Genomic DNA, 27,512 nt, shown 5'->3' on the forward strand with positions numbered 1-27,512 from the left:
TATCTGGGAGCAGATGTTTGCCATAAGAGAGGTTCCAAAATTTCAGTATTTCAGCCAGTTCAACATGAAGTTCCAGCAGGATTCTTGTATTTAAAAACAAGTGTATTGATCAAAGGTGGAATTAGATAACTAACAGATTATTATTATTAGATTACTATTCTCTTACGAATTAAAACCTACATTAAAAAAACTAGCGCCCCATAGTTTCAAGGCTCTGTGCTATTTTTTTTTTTCCTGAAAAACACTGTTTTGCTTGGCTAAAAGGTTTGTGAGACAGACTCTTCCCCTCTGGAGAAGAGGGAAGGGGAGGTTGTTCAGTATCCTGTATACATGTAAGAAAATTAGTTGAATTTAAACATACTACTTTTTTTTTGTTCTTTTAACTCCTTTTAAAATGAAATATCAGTATCAAAATGTAAGATCAGTTCCTAATTTTGCCAGATTTGTTCACTTTTTCCCCGTTGCAAGTACCTTTGGAAGTAATTTACCATTTGAAGAGCACAGATTTCTGTATTCAAACATATCTCACCCAAATCTTTCATGGTCGCTGCTGTATTCTGAACATGCTCTATGCAACATTTACCTGCTTCAGTGTGCCTTTGCTCTTCTGCTGGGGAGTTGTGCCTACAGCATAGGCAAGGATCAGTCTTAAGGCTTGCCCTGTTCTCATTTCTTACAAATCTCTTGCAATTTCTCTGAGTTGTCTCTCAGCAGTTCCTGTTAGTAATTTGCTACCTTTACACTATGTGTTAATTCAATTATTTTCTGAAGTCCCTGGTGTGTGCTCTGAAATAAGGGAGATGGAACAGAAACAAAATAAAGATGAATGCAGAGGAACCTGCGTACTTGAGAGATGCCTCTTCAGTAGAATCAGCCTGTTACATGAATAAAACCTCATGAATACAGTGCTGTTGTTTTGGACAGGGTGGTGAAGAAACCAAAACCAAACCACTGAAGATTGCCCAAGCATGACAGGTGTTTTCCAAACCATTGGAAGGAACGTAGCCGTAGTCCTCAAGCACACTAAGCAAAGCCAGCCAAAGCGTTCAAGGGATTGTCTTTTGACCTGCTCCGATTCTTGTTATCGGAACATCTCTTTTGTATGATGAAACTGTAAGTAGCAGAAAACTTTAACTACAGGAACCGATGAAGGAATTGCCTTCTCTGAAAGTTCAGGCTCTTGGATCTGGTATGTTTCTGTAAGCCATCCAGCTTAAATATTAACTGTCTTCGTGACAAATAGCTGCCCTAAGGAGCTCTTGAGTTTCTTCTGTTTGTTGACGGAGTTGCTCAAGGAGTTTGGCCATTTGGCTTTTTCTGAATGCTAATGAAAAGTCTGGATCTGAAGAGGAGAAACAAGTGTTAGGCAACCTGCTTGTTTTCCCTGTATTTTGATGCAGATGCTTAGAAGCTTATATCTCAGGTTAGATAGAGTTGAGAGTTCTTATTGCAATGTAAAGTATATAGAAGGCAGAACAATGTTCTACCACACAAAGCAGATACAAATTCAGCTTTCATCCCTACTTTTGATTGTTTGCTGCTAAATTCTCCTGATACAGATTCTATAGCTCAGTTGCCAAATTCAGCCTTATGGAACAGGTGCAAATCAAGACATAGCAGGGTCTTGGCTCTGGCTCTACATATGTGAAGATACATGCTGTATACATTTATTACCATATTATAACTCTCATCTGTACTCAACTTCTACCCAAAAGCAAAAAAACTAACCAAAAATGGAAAAAAACAAGGCACTATTTAAGTATGAAAAAGATGTGAGACTTCCCAGCTTTAATACCTGCTAATCATGCAATTTGCTTGCTTGCGTGCTTTATCAAAATAAATTAAATTCATATTTCAAAACTTTTCAGGTTGTGTCTAGTGACAAACATTCTTATATTGGATAAAAACATCAGTAGCTGAAGTCCTGTTTCCCTGCTGATCAGAAAGCTTTTAGTTTAAAAGCAAACAAACAAACAAAACCCTCTGCCTTTATTGTAAGATACTCTTTGTTACTTAAAAACAGGTAAGGTAACAGCCACCCTTGAGATTATTCTGTTTGCTTAAGTGAGCAGAGCTAGTCCCCAGAGGAAGTTGCCCAGCAGTGTAGTTTCTGTTCTAAAGCAGTGCCTGTTTGCCGTCGGCCCAGCAGGAAGGACGTACCTTCTCGCAGGCTGCAGAACGTAGAGATGCCCAGCTGCTGAAAGCGGATCTCTTGGTGGGTAAGAAAATTCTTGAGGTGGGCCTGAATCTCTCCGATGTGACGCTTCAACAAAAGCATCATTTTTTCTGCATAGACGGGAGAACCGCTGGAGATCAGTAGGAGCCTTTAAAACACTTTGAAACTGATTTTGTAACAGCATTTAAGACCGTTAATGACTCATCTAACTTCAGCTACAACCCATGTTACTGCAAAGAATGGCAAAGTGCTTCCACGTACTACAGCCTCTAATGGTATCGCTGATACTTCAGGTAAATAAAACACTGAGCGGGCTGCTGTGCTAGGAAGCTGGTCCTCATGCAAGGTGCGTGCTGACTTACGGACTGATCAGCCTGTCACGCTAACCCATCCATGAATTGATTATGCTGTTGGACTCTGTTCGCTACTTGAGAGTCTGCTCTGTCTCAAATCCTTGATGGTAGGATTGAAACAGGTTTGCATTTTCCCTTGTTGGAGACTCATTACGGACTTCAGTTTTTCTCATGTCTAAGGACTAAAATCTAACCATGCTTTTCTAGAGAACATGGCAAGAATAATCTGAACACCTTTTTCTAACAAGTCTTAATGGCTCTCAGCTGCATGGGGCAAGTATATTAGGCATAAAGCTGTTTGTTTTCTGCAGGTAAAAATAATTCTCTTTTTATTCTCTCTCACTGAAACTGAAAAAATATAGGCTGCATTCTTAAAAGCCACTTCACTGCTCCTGCTAATCTGGTCTAGAATTACATCAGTAGTGTCTGGTTCAGTAAGATGCTTCCCTCTTGCTGGTCAGGGAGCAGAGTTGATCTAAAATTTTGGAACACAACCATCCCATTGTAATTGTCTCTACCAACCTCTGCTCCTCTCTGTGGGGAATGCCATGACATTGTATATACTGTCAGAGAGGATCAAACAAAAAGATGCAACAATATCTCCTGTCTGAAATGTGTTCTCATCTTGCCCTTGGCAAGGAGTGTTTTATGTTATTCCACCTTCCTACTTCAGTTATTTTTAAGGACCTTAGAATTGGCTACAGACTAGCCCTGCAGACTAGTAGCACTTGAAGAAGGCAACAAACACCTGAATCAGATCTTCATCTATGGTCCATTTTCATCCCTTGGCTTTCTCATGTACTCAAGCACTTTTTTTATGTGTATTTCAAGGGTGACTGTAGGCACTTCTATGCTAATAAATTTGTAGCGACCAGATGGAGGATGCTATAGGAATGTTAAAGGTCGTTTGGTGCCTGACAGTCATCTCCTTCAGGAAAAGGCTCATTTCACTCAGCCAGCCATAAATATCTTTGAAAGCATAGTTAATGCTGTGTGACAGTTACCGTGACCTATCATGTGCTGGATGATGGAGGCAGCTTGAAATGATGGCTCAGGATGTTCCAGTTGGCCCGCCAGTCTCACCAAGCACTTTGTCAAGGGTTCATCCATCCATTGGACCATGCGTAACGTGGCTCCTTCTGGAAGACAGAACAATAAGAGAGTAGTCTGTAAACAGAAACTCCAATGCCAAAGAAATGAAGGTGAGAGGTCTGCCAGAAACTGTACTGCCTAAATAAGAAATCCTTTACACAGCTGGAGAAGCAAAATAAGTGCTAAACTCGTGCAATAAGTATGTTTAGGTTGTGAAAAAGGGTCATGTCCTGAGGCTATGCTCTCAGGAAGGTACGGCTATGGATTTCATTCATAGAAAGGCTGGTGGGTTTTTATTATGTTGGTTTTGTGTTCTGAAAGAATGAATCATTTTATGTACGAGATCCACTCTTGCCTAGTGGGCTTAGTCTGTCCAGCAGCTGCTGGGCACTCCTTGCTAAATTAGATGCGACATGTTGCCAGTTGCATGGCAGTTACACCAGATACAAGAGATGAAATGTTTGACAGACAATAACCAATGCTGGGCAGGCTGGGAAAATTTACACTGATCCTCTCTGCCATGAGGACTGCTGTACCTTCCGTGGGTGGTAAACTGGGATCTCTGATAAAATCTATGTGCAAAAATATTTAAAGAGAAAGAGCCACTTTGTATTTTAGTCTTTTCCTCTTCTTATATTAGTTTCTGCTATTGTGAAATGAATTCAGCCAGAGAAACTGGGTGACGTTACAAATAAAAGTAGATGGGCCATGTACACCAGTAAAGTTCAGCATGAAGAATTTTTAGTAAAAAATTTTAAGCAGTTCAACAGAATATAGTGCAAACAATGGAGCCCATGTGTCCTGCCAGTAAGTTGGATCTTGCTCTTCTTGAAGCTTGTGGCAAAACTCGCAGTGAATTTAAAGGGGAAGACCTGGGCTGTGTGCCCACCTGTGCTTCATCTCCCATTAGGATCAATAAAGGATACGTAGACTTCTCAGATTAAGCCATTTATGGTGAGGTTGCTTCCCTACCTTGCTTTGCCAGCTCAGCAAGGCAAGATGTCACATAATGAAGAGAGTCTTCTTGAATGTCAGTAGAAAGCATGGTCTGGAGGAGACCTTCAACACATGGGCTATCAATGATTCTCTGCAACAAGGAAGAGATTCATGTTTAGCGTTTTCATTATGTTTTAGTGGTATCCGAGGACTTCAGAAGTACTGAGTGACTCCTAGCAATACTGAGGGCTAAACATCCATAATGGAAATGTCTCCTCCCAGATCTACCGCAATCAGGTGACAAACACCTTGGATGGTTCAGAGATCGCTTGGTTTTAGGCACTTTCCAAGGTTTGCTCTGTCTGTGGGATGTTCTCGTGATCACAGATCACTCTCAGCTCAAAGAATTTCCTGACGTATTGCTGCTGTATCAGGCTGTATGTTAGTATTAAGCTGTCATTTGCTCAAGTCTTGCTGCAGAGGTGAATAAGCTGAGTGCTCTGGGGCAAAGCATTGGGAGATGTGGAAGTTTTTCAAAGCCTCCAGGGCTTTGAAAACTTCCTGGTGTTAAATGCTCTGATCTGCAGAAACAGGAGATGACCTCTCACTAGCAAAGGTGAGTTCTGTTTCTGGAGAGAAATGTTATGAATTAAACTTCTGTGTATCCTTTATCTTTTAGGTTGAATCTGCTATTCCAAAAGTGGTGTTGGACAGCGTGTCTCTGTACTGGGATATATACTTTAGAGATCGAGTTGAAAACAGATAGGAGACTTAGTCTGTGCTGACCTGGATTAAAAGCACATGAGACCAAGGAATGAGTCCCAAATGAGTCACCTGGAGGTGACTGGTTACTGCTGAAGTTGAATCACAAAGTCATCAGCTCTCTGGGAGGTCCCAATAATGGAAGCTGCTCGCACCTCCATAAGGGAGCTCAGGTGTCTATCAACAAAAGGGAATATCTTTTTTTTTTGTGTGCTCATTTTATGTTGCAGTTTTTTAACTTGCTGCTTAGAGGTTGAAGCTGGATTCAAGACTGCTGCCTTTCAAGCTCCCACACTCTGTTCATGTCCCACTGGCATAAAAACACCACTTTTTTCCTGTTCTGCCACAGACTCCTATGGGGTTTAGGGATGGTTCCTTAGAATTGACCCTGGAAACCTGGCACTCCCATAGCGTCTGTGGATTCACTTGTGCAGTGAGAGCTAAATACTCTATACATTATAAAGCTTTATGAAGGTGAACCAGGTCCCTGCTAATAACAGAATAATGTTACAGAATTTAAGTGACAAATATGGTAATTTTTTTAAAGCAAACTTTGAAAGGATCGTGCATTTTTACTCTTACTGTGGGCCTTGAGTTTGAGGAAAACTATTTCCCTGCAAAAATTGATTTCACCACTATGAGAAATTCATATAATTCTTGTGTAAGTGAAAAAAATATTGAAAATAGTTTTCCTTTTGGCTAGTTTAAATCTCTGGAATCTCTGGTAATTGGATCATGAACAAAGAAAAAAAAAAAGGAACTGAGTCTCAGAAAGTGTGTAGTAGAAAGTGGGGCAAAGCAGAGACACTGATTTGGGTGGCGGTTTTTCTCCAACACTGGTTGTTACTAGTGGCACTATTTGATCAAGGTACTCTTAAAAGGCAAGGAGAAAGGAAGTGCATCTGTGGATATGGATTTCATGAGAAGCAAAGTCAGCAATAGAGATTTCTACAGCAGCTTAGCACAGCTAGTGTCTTGCCAAACAGGCAAAATGTACATCAATAGCTGGGGTTATATTTAACAAACTGGGAGTGCAATTAGATCAGTGTTGAATGCCATAAATGGATAACTAAGGGCAGCTGAAGAGTGAGAGGAAATAAGGATTCAGTTCATAACAAACCTCAGATTTTCCTGAATGGTTCCTTTAATTAGTATGAAATATCTTTGCTAGAAGTACATTTTATACCTGTGATGCAGTTGTTTAAATTAGGTAACCACATCACTCAGAGGAAAAATTAGATATTTCTTATTTTCATTAGCATTTTTTTATTGTATTGGAAAAATACGAATAAAACTCCCTTTCATTATGGCACATCAGGCCCTTGTATTCACACACACAGTTTTGTGTACAGTGTCCTTGGCATATGTTTCATTAAAAAAAAGTCTTTCTGTGGGTAATGCTGATTTGATATATAAACATAACTGCAACCTCCCAGGGTATAGTTCAGTGAAAAATATAGGGTACCTACCTGTCTGTTTTTGGAAAGGCTCAGGTTTTTGATGATACAAGCAGTATGGCCAACAATCACAGGGTCTGTTTTATGCACTGACAGTAGCATCCCCAGGCTCTCCAGTAGCTCGCCACATGCCAGTGTGTCCTGAGAAGAGCAACAAGTATCTCAATTGCATGCAGTATAGACAGCACGATGCAACAGTGCAGCAAACTGTAGACAGATCAATCTTAGCTCTGAAAGAAACGCATTACTTAGCTCATTTAAACCAACCGCGTAGGGGCTGGCTCCAGTGCTTTTTCTCTCAAAATATGGTCTACTGACTGGCACTGATCTAGAGCACTTGCTATGGAAAGCTGGAGTCTTTAAGGTCTAGTAGTTTATTTCTGTTTGCATTAAATGCTTCCTAGAGGTTGTTGGTAGTCAGGGGAAGGACATGTGATTCTGCCTGGAAGGAGAAGTGGTCAGGATAGGTGTGAAAGGCAAAAGTATGTGGTGAAGTAGCAGCAGCAGTGTGTCCTTGAGTACCTCAGCAATTTACCTCACCTACAATAATGGACTGTATGTTTAGATCAGTTCGTGATCAGGCATCACTTTAGTAACACGTTCTGAACAGCATCTTGTGAGTTTATACATATGTTTCTCTGCCATCTGGTGGATATTTTAAAGGGACTTTACCGAGTCCCTCTCTCCCTGCATGTAGTGTTTCTCCAACTACCATTAATATTAATGGAATCAGATCTTACTCTGAGTTTGGTGTACTGCCCAGGTAGTTCCCTCAATAACAGTATGGATCAAGGGAGCACTGCTATTTATAAGAGACACCTGATCTCAGCAGGCTTTGAGTTAGGTCCACAGTTAAAAGCAACATACGATTTCCTCTTGGGATAATTTATTCTTTCAGTCTGTTTCCCTTAGGAATTTGAGCTCTTTATGCAGTTCTTATGTGTGTTAGTAATGAACGATACTATTTGTGTTACTTAGAAACTGAGACACATTAGCGAGAGTGTTCAATATAAAACAAATCATCAGTCCTATATACAGCTGAGAAAAATCGCATACTTCTGAAACCTGTGAAACGTCAGGATCACTGAAGCAGCATGAAAGGCAGATGTCTTTAAAAATTAGTTTAATCTGCATCTTTCTTTTACTTAGGTTAAATTACAAAAGTATATTTTATTTTCTTTTAACATTAGCTGACATCTTAAGTTCATTTTTAAGCCCTGTCACAACCAGCAATCCTAAAATAAAACATGGAAATAGATGGAAAGGGCAGTGCTATCGCTAAAATCAGTGCATTTAGAGGATCCTATATGCAGGTATGGCTACAAATTTTCCCTAGTTTTAGTTTTTCTTCTCTTCAAAGGCTGAAATAATATAATTTTAGATAATCCAATTATATTACCATTAATGACTGTTTTCTGTACTTTTGTCCCAAGTGTCCTCTTTTCTGTTTAATCCCATCAGCTATGGTACCCTTATTTGATTTGCTACGGCCTGAGAGGAGGAAATTGTCTACGGACTATAAATGAACTTTCTAATATATAATGACTTCCCTGCCAAGCTCTCCTGTTTATTTAGGACCTACATTAGCAAGTGACAGTACTCTAAATTCTGCCGAACCTCTTTTTTGGGTGGCATATGGCTGGGATCCAGATTTTGTTTCCTGGCTCAATCCTGCACAGCATGAGAGAATCACGAGAAAACTCTGAGTAAAAATGGATTGGGTGGTTCAGATGGATATTGATTTAACTTTTCCCAAGATTTAAAAAAAAAAAAAAAAAGCAAGGAAAAGCCTTTCAGCAGGAACTATGCGTACAATTGCAATGCTGCACTTGCACCCCTTTGCCAGAGGTTTCTTGGCAAGATAAATATCATCCCCTGTTTACCAGGTAGCAAGATGGGAAGGCAAAGTTATTTTGTACCTGGAGTGGAAAGTCAGTGGCTCATCTGGAGTAGACAGACCCCTGCCACCCTGACTTCCAGGTCTTTGCTCAAAGGAACGTTATTTAAAAGGCTGTTTTCTCACAAAGCCTGACTCTTTCTTTAGTGTTTCAGGGTTGGACTGTCCGTGGGAGAACTGAATAAAATTCCCCCTGCAAGAGGGAAGTTTTCCAGCGTTTGCTGGGAATTGCTGTCAACAGCCTGGCCAGGGGATCACAAAAAAGGGGTTTAAGCAGGGAGAGGAGCTCCTGTGAAGCATTCCCAGGAGTTTGCTTCATGGTAACGAAAGGGCAGATGAATTCTGCCCTATTGTATCCTGGGCAGTACTTGTAATAATTCAAGCCTCACTTGACTTGGATGTAAAGGTTAGCTTTGTTCGGTGGTTTGTTTTCCAACAGCTGTTCCCATGGAGAAGTCCCTCTTTCACTCACTGAGAATTCAGCCTGGGTTAGAGACAGAAACCTTGAAACGATTTGAAAAACAGGGCAGAAAAGGCATGGAGGTGGGGAGGCAGGATATGAGTAAGGAGAGGTCAGCCTCTTCTCAGAGTGCCCAGGACTCGCTCACACAAAGCAGCAACATTCAGTAGTCAGGGAGAGCCGTGTTTGCTCGCTAAAACAAATTTTGAGATGTAGATACTTCTCACTGGAGAATAAACCCTCAGGGGTGATGCTTTGCTTTCCAGCCTACTGCTGCTGACCCTCTTCCCCCATGAAGGACGGACTGTTTCACTGCTGGTCTAATGAGTGTGAGCTCCTGGTGCTTCTGTCTGTTCCCACTGACGCTGTGCCGTGCCCTTTGTAGCTGGGGGTTTGAAGCACTGGTAAAGACATGTTTCAGGATCAGGGAGCAAAGGAGCTGCAGACACTCTTTTCTGGGAGAACAAAAAGTGTAAATGGTGTTTGGGGGCAAGAAAAGCAAATACGAGTGAGGACAATGTTCCAGCATAATGCCTCATACTGAGTAACGTTTTTACTGTGCAAATAGCCTCCAACTAACTTATTTCAATTGTAAGTTTGTTGAGTGTAAATTGTGTTTTGATTGCATGAGGCAGTTTGACAAGGGATGAGGACGTTTGGTCTAATGCAGCCAGCACAAAACCTACGAAGCCACAGTGCCTTTGAAAAGCTCTGTGCTCTAGTGCCGCTTCCCAGGCATTGAGCTTACCCATTTTTTCCATCATGTCCGAGTTAAAGGAGGAGGTGCAATTTGGTGCGTGCTGTGCTGTGTATGTGCAACTGAGGTGTAAGGCACCAGGCTTCCAGTACCCGGAGGCCATTTCACATCACTGAGTGTATTTCAGCCATGAGAAGCACCTAAGCCCAGCTGTGGTTACTGAGGTCGCCTGTCACTACTGCTTAAAGCAATGTGGCAGGAAATGTTCTCACATTTTTTTTTTCTTTATCTACCCAAACTCTGACTTTCTTAAAAGTTTATTATTAGCTTAAGACACCTACGAAAAACCTTTCATATCCATGTTCCTAAGGATGTCTCTGATTACTGTAATGGAAAAGCACATTTAAAAATAATAATAATTTGTCAGTTGCTACTTACTGGTTTTATGTGGAGGATGAAAGTACAGCAGGAGTGTCTGTTTTGTTTATTTGCTGTAGTTTATTTCTGGTCAGACTTCTTCATGTATTTGCATAGTGTTGCACTGTTAAGGGTGGTGTTTACCCTGAACGTGGGCAAAAGAACTGTTCCGTAACTAAGGACATGAGGAAACACAGGAAAGTCCTCGTGAATTAGCTAAAGATTTCAGATTTTATTAGCCCCCCTTGCTGTCTTGATCCTAATTCAAAAGGTGTTAAATTTATCCAAATATACTTTTGAATAACTGTCCATGTAGGGAAGTATTTTTGCACTTTATTTTGTACTGAGGCACTTTAAGTGCATGCTCTAAATTAGTTTGCTTTTCAATGTGCGTGGAAGCTCTGTAGCCAAGGAATAACTTCCTCAGCTGCCTCCATGGTTGCAGCCTCTGTGGTGCTACACATGCATCCTGCCCCTTGTTACACTCACCTGGAGACCTACAGTTTGGGGACCAAGGGGACCATGTGGAGTTGCAGGGAGTGCAGTGTAGTATCCACGCATCCAAGGAGTCTGACACCCATCTCCCCCTCTACCTTCCCCTTGGTCCCGTTACAGGTAATCTGATTAACTACGGGATCCTTTGGTTCCTACTCACCGCAACAGATAGGCTCCTTGGGTAGTTGGTGACAGTGCAGATGCAGCAGACAAAACCTCTTCAATTTGTGTGTGAGGGAGAAGGGTTGGGAAGACTCATGGAGTCTATTGGTCATTCATAAAACGCGTTTTGTTTGCAGTTTTGCCATAACAGAGAGTTACCCCAGGCAGGGGCCAGAATTACTCTTTCCCCTCTGGTCTTGGAAAATGACCTCCCCTACCTGGTTTTGCGGGTGCTGGGACAGTATCCAGAGCAGAGCGATGGAGGCACGACGCACGTCCTCGCTGATGGATGCCAGGAGAGAGCGCAGCTTGGGCAGGACGTCCTCAGCTACCATCTCGGCCTGGATGTCCGCTGGTTTGGGAAAATGACAGAGGTCAGGGAGCTTCAGAGCACCGTGAGGAGACATACAGGCCCTGACTCATAAGCATTTGACAGCCTCAGCGATGAAATTAGAGGGGACCTCCCCACCTCTGTGGGATGGGACAACACTGGATGTTTGGGTATGAAAATAAACCCTTGTTTGTTCTGGCTCCTTTTGCCAAAGGATTAATACAGGCTTGAGAGCAGAACGTAGCTTTGGGCACCCTTCAGTTTATGTCTGAACCTCAGTGAGAAGAAAGGAGGGGAATTTTCTTAGTGCTTCATTGGCCAAAGGCCCGGTGAGAAGGTAGCAGCTTCTGCTGCACAGACAGAAAGACCTCCCCAAGCACCACCCATCTCGTAGAGTTATAGTTAGCCAGGGGAGAGATCAGCCATCCTGGCTGAATCCTTATACCCCACTTGTCCCCACAACCTCAGTGAGTACTTTTGGGCACTACAAGGCAATGCCAGAGCAGGCAGCAGATGGAGTGGCACTCCTAAAAGGCCAAGCAGACCAGGGGTTTTCAAGCACGTCAAGGAGCAGCGCAGCCATTCCCTTGCTTCCAGCTCCACTATAGTTGCGATTGCTTGAAAATGAAGCATCTCTACATTTTCTAGATGAACAACTCTACCTGGGACCCTAGGGCTCTAGTGTTGAGCGTGCCAGTCCTCTGCTTTCATCTCCCAAGCATGCTGTAGAAACGGATCTTGGGTATTTAATAGGATACGATTTTTTTTAAGAGGATGACAAATGCTTGGGAGAAAATTATATTTAATGACAGATTCATGCCTTGGGAGAAGGCAGGTCCCCACTCAAGCAGCAATTTCAGGAGACATTCTGTCCTAATCAGGTTTAATGCTTGGGAAATGTGGAAGGGAGTACAGTTAATACAGTTGCAAAAGCTCTGTGCATAAGAAGACCTCTGCTGTCCCTCTCGCTTTGTTCAGATACCTCCCCTCACTATCTGGGAGCTCTGAGGCTGGTTTAGTTAGTAAAACTGCACGTCCCTCTTCCCTTAACAGCCAGTTAAAATGTAGAAAATATGGCATCTCTTTGCTTTTAATAGGAAAGGTTCCCAGCCCACTGCGCTCACTCCGAAAGGCAGAGAGAAAAAGAAATAGTGTGGTTTGTTTGTCTCCAATATATTGCTTACCACTGGTAGCCAAATTTCTTAGGCAAACACATGCCTGGCTTGAAACCTGCTTGTGCGAAAGAGGGGGGAAGAAAAAAAAAAAGAGACGAGAAAAAAAGAGCGATTTCAGTAATGCATGTTCTTGCCTATTGTAAGCAAAATAAACATGCCAACACTAGCAAGCTGTTACATTATCTTTAGAGAACAAATTTTGGGACATGATTTTTTTTTTTCAAAGTGTCATGAATTTTTTTCAACCTTCTCTATCAGTCATCCTGTTGTTGATGAGGAAGAGCCAATGGGGTTCAGATGTTCATTTATTTTAGGAATGTCAGATAAGTTATTGGAAAAAGAAATGCGTGAATTTGCCTGATTTGCTTTGCCTTTTTTTCACCTCCCTCCTACATAGAATTTAAGGTTCCACCCTTTAAATTCTGAACTGTGGCTTATTGAAGTTTCTTTGGTGTGGCTCCCAACAAAGCAAAATTTTCAAGATTTTATTCTTTGAAGCCTTATAGTCAAAGTTACGGATACCAAAAATAAAAAAATAAAGTAGCATAATGGATGCTCCAGCTACCTTCTGTCGCAGACACAATGATCAAAGATAGTTGAGAGCCTGGACAGAGCAGTTCATACACATAGTTTCAAGTTTAAAGAATACAGACCATCCTAGTCTAAAGTGTCCAGGGCTGTGGAACAACTTCAATGATTTCTCTTCTCTTCCTCCATACATTGACCTTGTAGAACCTATGTATCTTCTAATATATGTGTCTTTTCTTATGGGAAAGATGCCACATAGCCACCTGTACAGTGGATGAGCAGAGTTGTGCAAGACTGAAACTGGAAGCCCAAGTTTACAGCTCTACTCTGATGCTAAGCCTTTATACAAAGAGAAAGCTACAGCTTTACCTTGTCCACAGAAGATGATAGGAGAGAGATGAGTGTCCGCAGCAGGAATCTGTTGCCAGGTCTCAGCATGGCTTCATGGTGCTGAGCGTTGGCTGCCACGTTGCTTAGGGCAGCACAGCTGTAATACTGCAGAGAACCAAGAAAAAAGTAGAGAGAGAGGGAGGTCACAGTGGTGACATGTTGAAGAGAGAAAAAATAAATTGGACAAATGCTCAAATTTAGAGATGATGAAAATAAAGTGCTTTTTCATCTTAAGGCTGTTTTATTGGGTAGATGTGATAACAGCCTGAGGGGGCTTCCTCCAGGAAAAGCGATGCAATCTGCTGTCGCTACAACAGCAATCACGCTGTGACACTGCATGTTGTACCAACTCATTAGGACCCTGAGTATTCGGGAATGTACTGTGCTGCTGCAACGACTGCTGCTGGCATGTAAGTTAGCTCATCTGCATCAACTGTATTATATGTTTACACTGATTTACTCCTGCTGGATGTAGTCATTGCCCTAGCATGCCAAGAGATCATTTTCAAAGGATTTAAACATTAATGCTAGGGAGGATTATATATATAATAGTATGTATTACTGGGGAGGTATAATTAGAAGAAACAGGTTGAACTGCAGAGGAGGAAATTTTAAGACGAATCTCAGAGAAAGCAAGCTGATTATGCTGAAACAGTTTGCAGAAAGCAATTCCAGAGGCTCCATCACTTCAGACATTTAAAAGAGAACTGAATAGAGATAACAAAACCAACGGAGGAAACATTCCTGTACTACTCAGAGGACTGAATAAATGAACTAGCGGATTTTAAGGTTTACAACTCTGATTCATAGTTTTTCATCAGCATACTTTTGAAACAAGACGGCTCTCTGTTACAAGTGGAGAATCAGAGATGTCTGTGGTAAGCATAAAATAGGAAGATTTCCCAGACATTTACAATAAGAAGAAAAAATCCTTGCAAGTTATGCCTTCTCAGAACACTTAGTAAAATTGCTTAGAGTGGATGCAAAAAAAACAGAGGAAGAGGCTGATCTGTAACTTGTCTGATGATCTGAAACACACAGGAAGGTAACCACGTAACAACTGTGTGCAAGCGTTAGTGCGTGCTGGCAGATGCACTTCTGCATCATAAACTTTATCCTGTGGAGCTAGACAAAGTGAGTGTTCTGCATATATGTCACCTGACTGACCTGAGTTTCGCCAAGATGCTCTCATGTGTTTCCTGTCTTCTCTAGAGAAACCTTCCCTCCTCTCCACCTTTTCATTTCCACATGCTGTGGTTTGTGCTCTCCTTACAGTCTCACTGTTACTGTTTAAAAATCTGACCTGTTTGAGCCATACCTGTACTTCTGAGTCAGGAGATTCCAGCAGCAAGGCAAGAACTGGTAGGGCTCCTTCCTTACATAGGACCTGTTGGATTTTCTCTGCCATTAAAAAAAAAATGCTGTTAGTGTGTCTTTCCCCTTCCCTCCCTGTCATCTGAAGGCACCATTCAAAAGGGATGTGCATGATCATTGGATTCTACAGAGTGGTGAAGTTGTCCAAATATATGCCAATCAGTGTGGCTGGAGAATATATAATTTAGCGTTTGTGCAATACAGCAGTAGGCAGACATTTTAGCAAAATGACTAGCAGGCTATCTGATTGATTAAGCCTTAGCTGGGTTTATGCTAAAGACTGTTCTGAGAATCTGAATTGCTGGTAAAGCTGAAAAGCCTCAGGTACAATATTCACCATGATTTCTGTGATTAAAAAAACACATTATTTAAAAAATTCTGGATAATAACAGAAGTATAATAGCCAACTGTGGAAGTTCCTGCCAACCATTCCCTTTCACGATCTAGAGATGAGACGTTACTCATGACTGTATCATTTAACTGTGGGGGATGAGATTTAACACTGCTTTGTTTCAGAGTTAATGTATGGTACTACATATATTGCAGAGGACCAAATACTGCTTTTGCTAAAGCTCTTGGCAGATATCCCAGGAGCCTTTAATGTTTCGCCCATAATAGTTATATTTTGCATCTTCCAACATCAAGTTAGTAATATGAATCAAACGTTCCTGGAACATGACCTTGTTGGATAAGCTTCTGAGATTGCTTCGAAGTACCACCAAATGTGCTGCTAACTTTTTAGACCAACTTATTTCTTTAACAAATGATTTTTGTTTTCTATTTCTTTGACTGATGATTTAAGTGCTTGTACATTAGCCCCTTGGGGTTGAAAATCAAGCCTTCCTATTTTGGTACGAGGCAAAAAAGGTCTGTATTAGCTAAAGAGGCCAAACTTAAATCATCAGCCTATAGTATCAACATGAATGCCATATGCAAAGAAAATAACTTGTTGCTCAGATACACTTTTATTCTTGCCTTAACCCTTTTGAATTATTTTTCTGTCAGTGAGAAATTTTCTTTCAGCAATTTTAGATAAACCATTAGTCAGAAAGTACCTGATTGTGTGAGGTTGAGAATAGCACCAACTGCATTTTGTTGGACTCTAGGATCATAGGAATTGGCAAGAGACAGTAGGGGTGTAACTCCTCGAGCAGCGCCAATAGCCTCTCGGTTGGTCTCTGGAGAAAAGAATCAGAGAAAGAAAGAAAAAGAAAGAAAGAAAGAAAACAAACATTGCCAATTTATTGTGAGCCAGGAGCAGGACAACTAGCAGGATTAGATTTCTTTGGCATTTGCTTCTCTGATTCTTTGCTATGTATCAACATTCCTCTGCATGCTCAAAGGAACCCATTAAAAATTCCATGAGCTCAATGGGAAGGAAACTAACTCATTACTTCTGGATTAGCCGTAAATCTGGTTCAATGCTTTTGTTTTGTGACTGGGATGATTAAAATAAAAGGACCGTAACTCCCCTTAAACAGGTTAGCAAGATGTCGTACTTGCCTTGTACCCCTGATACGTCTGATCAAGATATTCACAGTGTGCCAACCAAAACCTGTGTAATTAACTGCAGGTAAAACTGAATTAATTTAGCAGGGTGTATTCGGGGCCAATTTCTCTCTTTGAATGTGCCTGTGTCACTCCTTTGACAGCTACGAACAATGTAGAGATTTCTAAAAACCAAATTTGACTCAACCACTGGAATTTGAAAAGATGCTGTTTCTCTGAAGTGGTGATGCTTCCTTGCATGACAGTGTATTGAGTTGTACAGTTGTGTTCAACATCCTGGAGTACAAGGAGTATTCAAAAAAGATCTGCAGAGTCCCTTGAGACTCCTGGATGAAAAACTGGGGAAAAAATAACTATAATACTTATATAATGCTATAAAATTAACTGTATACTATAAAATACTGTATAACATATTTATATACTGTGTATATATGGATACTACATATGATAAAGTTATATTGTGCTATGAAATATAATACAATTTAGAAAAAAAAATCTGCTTTTAGTTCTACTCCTTTTGTTTTGGACTTACTGAAGGTAGCCTCAGCTGTGCCACATAGAAAAGAATCCTTACATTATGCTCTTCCCTACCTCTCTACCATGAGGCCATCAAAACATTTGCAACAAATAACCTGCTGCCACATTCAGTTAGTTATGTTCCTCTCCCCTTTACTGTCTCATTTATATCTATACATTATCTGTATTGTCTTTTATAAGCATTCCAGTGGCATAATTTTGAAAAAATAAGGTGCTGGCAGTGGTGTTCTTTGAAGTTGATGAGATTTAAATGGGAATTAGACCAATGAAGAATTCTCTTAATATCATAGTATTCTGCAGATTATTTTATAAAAGGAAAAAGCAAAGTCCACAGTCTGTATCTTTCATTGTTTATGCGAGCCAAACTGTCACTGAAGACCACAGGACTTTTAGTTGAGTATTGCTTCATTTATGTACATTTCACAGAATCACAGAATCAGAGAATGTTAGGGATTGGAAGGGACCTCGAAAGATCAGCTAGTCCAATCCCCCTGCCGGAGCAGGATTGCCTAGACCATATCACACAGGAACGCGTCCAGGCGGGTTTTGAATGTCTCCAGAGAAGGAGACTCCACAACCTCTCTGGGCAGCCTGTTCCAGTGTTCGGTCACCCTCACCGTAAAGAAGTTTTTCCTCATATTTATGTGGAACCTCCTGTGTTCCAGCTTGCACCCATTGCCCCTTGTCCTGTCAAGGGATGTCACTGAGAAGAGCCTGGCTCCATCCTCATGACACTTGCCCTTTACATATTTAAAAACATTAATGAGGTCACCCCTCAGTCTCCTCTTCTCTAAGCTAAAGAGACCCAGCTCCCTCAGCCTCTCCTCATAAGGGAGATGTTCCACTCCCTTAATCATCTTCGTGGCTCTGCGCTGGACTCTCTCTAGCAGTTCCCTGTCCTTCTTGAACTGAGGGGCCCAGAACTGGACACAATACTCCAGATGCGGCCTCACCAGGGCAGAGTAGAGGGGGAGGAGAACCTCTCTCGACCTGCTGACCACACCCCTTCTAATACACCCCAGGATGCCGTTGGCCTTCTTGGCCACAAGGGCACACTGCTGGCTCATGGTCATCCTGTTGTCCACTAGGACCCCCAGGTCCCTTTCCCCTATGCTGCTCTCCAACAGGTCTGCCCCCAACTTGTACTGGTACATGGGGTTGTTCTTGCCCAGATGCAGGACTCTACACTTGCCCTTATTATATTTCTAGACAGTTTAAACAGTGGTCAGTCTCTGGAAGTTTGCTGAGAGAAACATGAAACAGAAGAAAGCAAGAAATGTGAAGGTATTTGGATGAGATCAGCTCTTCAGGTGCCAACTAAGAGGTGTTAAGAGAACAACGCCATTATTTCTATATCTGAAGCCTATCTATACTGGGGAACTGACACACATAGATAAGCCAAGATACCTATTCAAGTATAGTTCAGCCAGTATCAGTTCAGTATTCCAGGACAAGTCCCTTTCTGCATTCATTGGAATATCTTATACTCAAGCAAATACCTTTTACTCTGGAAAAAAATACTCTCATTTTTGAGCAAAGTAATTGTTCTGGGAAGAGTCATGTATTTAAAAATAGCTTTTCCACGTGGGAAGCTATTATTCTGGTGAAATTTTCTGGCCAATTTTGTAGACAAGCCTTTCTCCAATCTAATCTGCTTGCATATTGTTCTTTTGTTTTCCTCAGCGGAAGCAGAAGTTCTTTTGTGCAGCTCCAACTGATGGAAACCAGCCTGGTGTGATGTAAACTCTAATTAGTTGAGTAAAGAAGAGAGGTAAAAAGATTGAGAATTCAGATATTGCCGCTTCCTTCATTCTTTCACATAATACACTCCATGAATGTTTGTGAATGTGGAAGAGAACCTCACATTTGGGCAAAGGGATTACAAACATTCAGACAAAACTTGGGGAAAATATGACAGAATATGAGCCATTGGGTGCTTCAAAGGTTTTTCTTCCTTAAAGAAACATAACTGGCTTGATTTGGAAAGGCTTCACTCTGTACACAGTCTTGGATGTTTATTGCAGCCGAGTTAAGACACATTACTATTCTTGGACTTAGAATTTTAGTCACCTTAAAGCTATCTAAAGGATCTTCCTAATTTGATTGTGCTTCCATATTTATCTTTTTTAAGTCACTCTGAAGCATGAATGGCTTACTTGAAGGACATGGTTGAACAGAATACTTTTCTCAAGTAAGCCCATTAAAATATCAGAGTCCACAAGTTAAAATTAAAATAAACTCTAGAGAATTGTCTCTTGCTTTAGTCTTATTGCTGTGGTAGCTAAACATAGTCTGAAAAAGAAAGAAAAGGATCCAGTCCATCTAAATGCTAGTTAAACTGGGACAGAGATCCTCAAAACTGATCTAAATCCCAGACAGCAACCCAGCCTGTGTACTTGCAGGACTGCCTAAAAATATGTTCAGCAGATGCCTTCCTATCTAGTTTGAAAGCTCCTTGAGTGCTTAATTTGAACTACTTGTGCTCAGAAGTACACTGACATTTAGGGGAGTGAGCAATGGCATTAGGTGACCACTCTCAACAGAGAATGAAGGTGGATTGGATCTGGAGTGGCTGAGGGTTCTCTATACTCTGGGTTAAAGACAGACATCTAGGAGGGCCATAGTGCCTTCGGGACTAGGGAACATCCTTAGGTGCCCAAAGAAGTCGCTTTCACTGTGGGTTGCTTAAAACAGGTGAAGGGATATCTCTCTGTAGATCTTCAGGTGTATAACTCCAATGACCACGCATAAAGAAAGCCCTCCTAGTGCCAAGCACCTAAAACTTTAGTGATGCCAGGCCTAATTTAGACATTTAAATGAGGCAATGTGCATTCCACACAAAGTAATGTAATATACAGAGTTCTTAATCTGACCATAATAGTATGCAACCCTTAAAGAAAAGTTTCAAAGGGAAAAATATTTTAAAACCTGCAGATAAATAAGAGATGGGACAAAATGCAAATCAGCACTTTCATGTTGTTTGATCCTGCTTATCCACTCCCTCTTTGCAATATAAATACCTAAGTGAGGAAGTAACACTTTCACCATGCTTCTCCCAGTCTTCTGAGAGATCTGATTGCAACTTCCCATACTGGAGAGGGAAGGTGGTGGAATAAACACTAGAGGAAGGGAAATACATATTATTCATGGCTTTTATATAGGGCTTTACACAATTGGTACAGTAGAATCACACAATTTGCAAAAGGTAGAATAAGCCAGACTAACCTTATAACCTTTCTTTTCCTAACTGTGGTTGAGCTTACCTGTCTGGATACCAGGAAAATATCTATATCATGATAAGGAATATGCATAGTTAAGCAATGGAAGATGGTGATAAATGCAAATAGTGCACGGTGCATAAGGAACTGACTAAAAGCAAGCTGGCAGCAAGTTTTGCTGAATGGGAATGACCACCTGGAAGGAGGCTACAAGTGGAATTCCACAGAGACTGGTCTGTTGTTGGTTTTGAAACAAAAAGTTAATACAAAGGTGTCAGTGCAGCACCGTCAATGTGGTGGAGGACTGGAGTATTTTACAAATAACAGCCAAGTTAGAAGACTGGAGCAACAGAAAGAGAATGAAACTTTATAGTACAAAATGTGGGGATGGGCACTTGAAAACATTTGTTGCAGACCCTTAATTAATTGGTGTCTGCTCAAAATAGCAGCAGGGGAGGAGAAAGACTTATTGATTAAGTCAGCTGCAGGATGACAACATCACCATGACGCAATCACAAAAAAAGCAAGTGTTACCACGAGATGTACCACAAAAGGTATTTCCCTGGATGCCACAATAAAAGACACAGGTGAGACTCCAGCTTAAATACTACACAGCTCTGGTGACCTCTCTTTCAGAAGAGATGAATTCAAAATGGAACTCCTGCAGCATTTATGTACATCTTGGGACTGTAACAATGCCTGAGGTCTGTGGTTTCACAGATGCAATTGCTATGTTCCATTTCTGGAACATATCATTCACACCCAGAAGGGGCTACAAAGATGAATGGAGAGCCTCGCTTACAAGAGTTGTCTTAAATGAGCTTGGCTTTTTCAGTTTAGTAAAATGAAGGAGCCTTATCAGCATAAACATCAGAGAGGGAGAACTACTGAAGCAAAAGCCAATGTAGACACTAATTAAGATAAGCTGGTCATGAATATATTTAGGTTTGAAACCAGAAAAAGAGAATGAAGGTCAGAAACACTAAGAAAAATACCTTAATTGGAATTTCAAGAGGTTGAATTTGTGATGTGGGAATACCAAACTCTTAAACCAATTGCAAATAGGCTGTTTCACCTTGAAATATGATGTAAGAGTTGAATGAATTCACTGCAGAGGATAAAGGGAAAGAACAGCACACTCACCTGAAACAGCCAAAGTCATGATGCAGGCACACGAATTACACTGGACAGTGGGATCCTCTGACTCAAGCAGATCCAGAATTGGCTCAAGTAAACCCATTTGGACAACTATTTCTTTGTCAACTATTCATAAATACAAGAAAAAATGGACAAACAGAAAAGTAAACAGTTAATGCCTTCGTGAAAAGAATACATCTTCCTCTGCTTTGGTGGTCTATATTATGATTATGCAAAATAGACCTAAGATGGAAACAGAATTAAAGGACTGTTGTGGTTTAACCCCAGCTGGCAACTAAGCCCCATACAGCCGCTTGCTCACTCCTCCTTTCCTTATTGCTGAGCATGATGTCATATGGTATGCGATATTCTTTTGGTCAGTTGGGCTCACCTGTCCTGGCTGTGTCCCCTCCCAACTTCATGTGCACCCCCAGCCTCCTCACTGGTGGGGTGGTGTGAGAAGGAGAAAAGGCCTTGAGTCTGTGTAAGCACTTCTCAGCAATGACTAAAACACCTCTGCATTATCGACGCTGTTTTCAGCACAAATCCAAAACTTAGCCCCATACTAGTGACTATGAAGAAAATTAACTCTATCCCAGCCAAACCCAGCACAGAACCTCTGAACAGCTCTTCTGCTCTTCCATGAGTCTGAAGAGGAATCAAGCAAACCAAGCTGTGGACTGTGAGTGCCTTTCAGGCTGTTTCCATCTTAGATCTATTTCACATAATCATAAAAAAGAAAAGAAAAAAGCTAGCCTCATTGAAGACTGACCCTGTCTTCTACTGTTACAGGATAGCGTGATGGAATACTTTTTGTGGCCCAGGTGCAACAGGTACTCCATTGATGAGGTGTGGAGTGTTCATGCCCTGTCTATCAACATAAACTTTACTGAGAAGTTTTTCTTCTGCAACTTCCAGATCCTATCTCAATTACCTTTGCCCTATTAGCTACAGAAGAAAGTGAATTCTATTAAACATTTTATTTTTTTTTTAAATCTGCAAGCAAATTAAGACCAAGGTCTAGTTAATAAATAACAAGAAAATGAACACTGTCTCATAGGCAGAGTTTATTTCTAAGAGCTGTATCTATTGCTTGAAAGGGTAAAAGTGGTGGGCTCTCACTCCAAGAATGAGAATAGTATAGCTGTTCCCACACCAGTCTGGGAATAATTTATCAGCCTTTGCACACAGATCCAAGATCTCTTGCCACATGATATAACCTATCTGGAGGGATCTGATATATCCTGGTGCCACCAGAATCTATTTGGCTTGCAGAGAGAAACAGACTCACACCTGTCCTATCAGGAACACAAAAAACTGAATTTGGATTTGTGTAGATCTGGATGTGTAGATCTGCCCTCCTTCTCAGTTTAGCTGAAGAGATACTTTTTCACCTGAACAGAGACGTGTTGTTAATTACTCACTATTTCCTTCCAGCAAGAAGTTGACAAGGGACAAGGAAGACATCTGCTGCACCTCCAGGTCAGCAGACCGTAGTAAGGCGTAGAAGGGCTCCAGATGCTCCACAGGCAGGGGGATGTTCACTGCAGAAATGAAAGGAAATATTCAGGAGTCTCATTGTTCACCACAGTCACATTTTTCTCTTGTTGGTCTTAAACCTCAAGTGCTACCATACATAGTCTGAGTGGTATTTCCCTTCATTTAAATTCCATTGCTACTAGCAAAACACGGCAAGTTTCCTGAAAAGGTTTTGAATAATCAAGTACTTCAAAACTTCATGGGAAGGGAAGCAGTATGCCTCACTACCAAACAAGTCATTCCACCTCATAGCAGGTCCTCGTGTTGTGGCTAGCTGCACTTCTTATACAGCAAAAAATACATGGGATAAAGCTATCAAGCCAAGTGCCAGAATATTCTCCTTAAAGTGAATTTAGAACAAACGAATAAATAAATAAATCACAGCCTGCTTGTTGCTGGTATTTCAACCTTTTTGTAGGACCCAAACTCTTGCTGGAATCTTATTTGGCATATCTAGGCTGACTTCTACACATTCACAAACTACCTCAGGATCCAAGTGCTCCCACGGAATTGTTGGCATAAAGAAGAATGTTTCCTTCGTAAAGTTCCACTACAATTTGGTCTATAGGGCTTTGTTCTCTTCCAAAAAGTATATAATATAAAACCTTAAACAGTCTGCATGTCCATTTCCTTTGACAATAGTTTTGACTGTGTTGCTCTCAGGAGATTCAGTACACATTGACTCTAATTACTTTGGGTTCTGCTGAGTTTTTCCAGAAGTATTACAACTACATAAATGACAATCTCATGAGAGATATCTCCTCATAGCAAAACCCAGAATAACTGCCCACACGCAATGACAGCATTTCCATTTTCCTTAACAAACAACACAGCATGCAAGAAAAAAAAAAGAACTTTGATTAAAAAATACTTTTATCTATAATTATGTGAAAATTTTCTAATGCACTGAGATAGATAACTTACTGTGCTGACTGATATGCAAGTAATAGAGGGCAGCAGACTGCTGTAAACCTGGGTTTTCTGAAAAGGCTAAGGTCCTCAAGGCTTCCAGAGGGTCCTTTCCAAGTGGTGACATTTCAAAACCTGAAGATATACATTTGACAGAACGGACTCAATTATACCTGAAAAGGGTTAGTTTACAAAAATAAATTAAAATTTACAGCCAACCAAAAACATAAGGATATTTGTACTGCAACAACTCCACAGAGCCCATCTATCCTTATTCATGTTTCCATGAGAAGAAGCAATAAATGAATCTGGAATAACCTGTCCTTAGCGATGCCTCTTGTGAAGCTCACAAAGCTAGTGATTGGAAGCAAGATAAATTATAACCTTTAGACACTTTTATGCTATCCAATATAAATGCAGGTGTTCTTGTTCTCCATAAAAATCTTTATTTTTTCCTGAATCATAGAAGTTCTTTGTTAAAATGTATCTACTGAACATGGTGTTCTTAGTTATGAGCTATAGAAGGAGTATATATTTTTCATTTATTACATTTTAAGTTCACTGTGTTTCCTGTCCTGGGTATTACAATAAAGGATTTTAGATAATAGCAACACGGATTGCCTCAGGCTCAAATTTCTAGCATGAGTCTACCTGCTCTTGAGTATGATAGTTCCCACGTGAATAAACCAGATGTTCAGCAATAGCTATCAAGTAATAGCAGTCATGCGTGACTTCTGCAAGTCACTGTACAATGTACTTATAATGTGTGGAATGGAGCAGCAGAGATGAAAAAAAAAAAGGGCCATTGAAGCACTGCTCAATGGTATAAACTGTTGAAAAGGTAATGTAGTATAAATTGACTCGTGGAGCACACAATTATAAGATATATTTTGAGACAATAGATTGAAGCAGTGCATTAAAGATTGAAATATCTCTATGAACAAGATCTAGCTACTTTACCTCCCACGGGATAAAGAGATGTGAGGGGTGTGAGCTTTCACACCTCAGTGCAAAACTCAGCCAATATCTCAAGCCATTAGAAGCTGCTGACATGTCAAGAGTAGCAACCTCCTACCTTCAGGATTAGGTAAGTGGGCTTCACAGAACTGCTTCATATAGAGATCAATTTTGTTTAATAATTAACAATACACGCAAAGGAAGGACTAGCCAGTGTGTGCAAGGTCTTAGGGAAAAGCCAGAAATCTCTTCATGTGGTTTAATTCTGTTCCTTACACACTGACTATCTGAATCTCCCACGTATCTGTGGTTTTGTTTGGGAGAGTGATAAAGCAGAAGCCACTCAAAATCTTCACCTGCTTATAATATCAAGCATTTGCTGCCCTAGCTAACAGCTGAGTATGATGATCAACCATGAAGTCTCTCCTTACACCCAAACCACACAAATGTTGGCTCCCTGCTTATTATAATTTGTCCAGAACTGAGGATGGGCTTGTTCCATCTTGGAATAAAATACACAGGCAAGTGCTAAAATAAGAGGCATGTGTCTTGGTTCTCTTCGTGACGCTTCCCTGCCTCCATCTGTCTTGGCAGCAGGATTTGGCCACTCAGAGAATTAACCTTGGTTCTTCTTCCTGGGTACTGTGTATCTCCTATCACAGATATTGGGACCCTCCTGAGAGCGCACTTTGCCACCTGTGCACTGCTGTCACAGAAGCTCTAGGCTCACTGCTGCTGTACCCCAATTCCTGAGGATCCAAGACAGACCAGCCTTTTGAAGACCCAGCTCAGAGAGGAAAGGATTTCTCAAGAAAACATACAGTTATTATTTTCAGGAAGCACTGGGGGGTTCTGCAAAGGGCCATTCTGGCCTCGCATTTTTTCCACACCACCCCTTCATTGCACCTGATCCATCAACCGAGCTGGGATACTGCCAAGACAGTCTCTTATACAGTCAGGAAGTTGGAAGAAAAAGTTCAGCCCTGGAAGATCCTCACTGTACATCAAGCTGAAAGGTCTGGTCCTATTCTGGATATGGACTTGAGGATTTAGCCAGTGCTTAATGTGCAACAATTGGTGAACCATATCAGCAGCACAGGATCCCCCCACAGTCATAGGGTAAAGGCACCAGCTAATACCAGCTGAGGCTAATTCACACAGGTTCCCAAAAACCAGCATCACAGCAATTACTCCGAAGGTTGTTCCATGACAGATCATTTTAAACAGCATTAACTGTGTTGCACCAAGGAAAAATGTCTTTCCTGGTCCCCCTCACAAGATGGTTTTATGTCCCTAAAAAGGCAAGTAAAGAAATAGTAGTTTGTGTTCCACACACTTCACACAAATGACAGTAGAAGGCTATGCAATTTTGTGTCGTAACTTTAGCCCAAGGTTGTTAAGCTTAAAGCAATATACCCAATTAGCTGTGAGACAGAGCAAAATGAACAAGCAACAGCCCCTGCCCAAGCTTGAGACAAGAAATGTTTTTAGGTTGGACAACTGACAAAACACACTAATCCAAGAAGATATTCTGTCATGGCAGGAGTGAAATAAAAAAAGTTTTCCTATTGATGTTGTTGTTTCCTAGGACAGGATAGAGAAGACATCACAGGTAGATAAAACGGGCAAATCAAGGAGGTAGCCTGTGAAGCAGGAGATATATGAATAGTTATGAATCTACTTTGAATCAAGCAGAATCCTATGATTGTGCCTAAAAAGTTTGCACAAAAGTATTCAGGCAGACCAGTTGCTTGGAATCTGACAAAGTCCTGGGAGTCCAATGGTGCTTGTCCCAGGGTGACTTTGACCTTCCCTGTGTATAGGGCAGACACCTCCAGTGCAAGTCCAGGTGTTCTGCAGCCAGCCAATATGGATGTGCACAACTCAGCCAGGATCACACTCATGACTTGCCTGCTCACAGCTCAGCACACATGTAGCATCCAGTGTTGGTACAGCCTGTTTCCAGCTTTGCAACCTCAGTGACTGACTTCAAAACATTAACTTCAATTACTAGAAGGACTCACTTTTATGAAACATATTTACACGGGTTATGTATTAACAGTGGTGACAGAGCAAGAAAGTGACCGACCATTTCTACCTAGATCCAACTGTTATGCCACTTGAGCCCTCGGTGTCCCATACACAAAGAAAATGCTCTGTAGCTCTGGCCTTTCCTACATCACCAAGCTGCTCCACGCCATACCAGAGCAGTTCAGCCAGCAATCTCTTTTCAACCCACAAAACGAATCTCCTTGTTCTTTCACAACCCTTTAGAAAAAAAAAACAACAAGCCCTCTTACCTGTTTCAATATGCTGCAGAAACTCCTGTGCTGTCACCCTCTCATGAGGCTGCAGGATGGGCTTGTACAGCTGTCTGGCTTTAGAGCTGTTTTGTTTTAAGCAGGAACATTTGCTTATCAGAGTTAAGCACTCCTTGATACCATGCACCAAGTCAGAAGACAACCTCTGAACAAAGGCCACAAAGTCCCGCAGCAGCTGCATGCACCGTCCACACAGTTGACCCATTCTTGTTCCAACAGCAGCACAAAGCAAGAGGAAAAGGAAAGAGATGGAAAGAAAAGTTTCTTCTCAACTTGTCCACGTTTTGCACTAACTTGCTGCCTCAGTGTTTGTCCTGTCTTACAGATGTTAACACTACACTGTGTGCAGCTGCTGTAAAGAAGACAAGCTTCTGTGTCCAAAAAGCTACACTGCACAACAAGGCTGGTTTCTGCAGATCTGCTGGAGTCTAAAAAATATTATTTAAAAGGCTGGACTGAAGCCGTGCTCAAATGCCCTCCCTTCACTTGAAGAAAAATAAAATTATGACCTAAACTCATTTTGTGGAGAACAAACAGAGTTCAAGTCCTGGAGCATCCACCAAAGCCTTTGTGAGGCTAGAAAAGCTCTGGGATAATGGAAAAAGCAACCTCAGTTTTTGTGAGGCAGCTTTCCACATGAAAGGCAGGCACCACCTTGTCTGTATGTGTACAAGCTGCAGCTG

General features: G+C 41.2%; 1 protein-coding gene across 1 annotated transcript; it reads right to left on the minus strand.

The window, feature by feature from the left end:
- Positions 1-919: 919 nt before the first annotated feature.
- On the minus strand, positions 920-27,034 carry LOC137669180 (uncharacterized). Its single transcript, XM_068411129.1, has 14 exons — positions 26,809-27,034; positions 23,567-23,686; positions 22,528-22,647; positions 21,110-21,229; positions 15,758-15,880; positions 14,647-14,729; positions 13,308-13,433; positions 12,420-12,465; positions 11,123-11,256; positions 6,789-6,917; positions 4,594-4,708; positions 3,534-3,668; positions 2,161-2,286; positions 920-1,342 (listed from the first exon to the last, which is right to left on the minus strand). Exons 1-14 carry the CDS (start codon positions 27,032-27,034, stop codon positions 1,221-1,223), a joined length of 1,725 nt encoding a protein of 574 aa, XP_068267230.1. The 3' UTR covers positions 920-1,220.
- Positions 27,035-27,512: the final 478 nt, after the last annotated feature.

The sequence above is a fragment of the Nyctibius grandis genome, chromosome 1, assembly GCF_013368605.1.
Source record: "Nyctibius grandis isolate bNycGra1 chromosome 1, bNycGra1.pri, whole genome shotgun sequence".
In the NCBI taxonomy this organism is placed as follows: Eukaryota; Metazoa; Chordata; class Aves; order Nyctibiiformes; family Nyctibiidae; genus Nyctibius; species Nyctibius grandis.

What these genes read in the sequence shown, in the direction of transcription:
- LOC137669180 (XM_068411129.1), bottom strand. Translation starts at nt 27,034, where the DNA reads ATGGGTCAACTGTGTGGACGGTGCATGCAGCTGCTGCGGGACTTTGTG. An exon ending in TCTGCAGCATATTGAAACAG is followed by an intron (nt 23,687 to 26,808) that starts GTAAGAGGGCTT and finishes GTATATCTTCAG; the next exon opens with GTTTTGAAATGTCACCACTT. An exon ending in AAGAAATTTGGCTACCAGTG is followed by an intron (nt 11,257 to 12,419) that starts GTAAGCAATATA and finishes TTCCCAAACCAG; the next exon opens with CGGACATCCAGGCCGAGATG.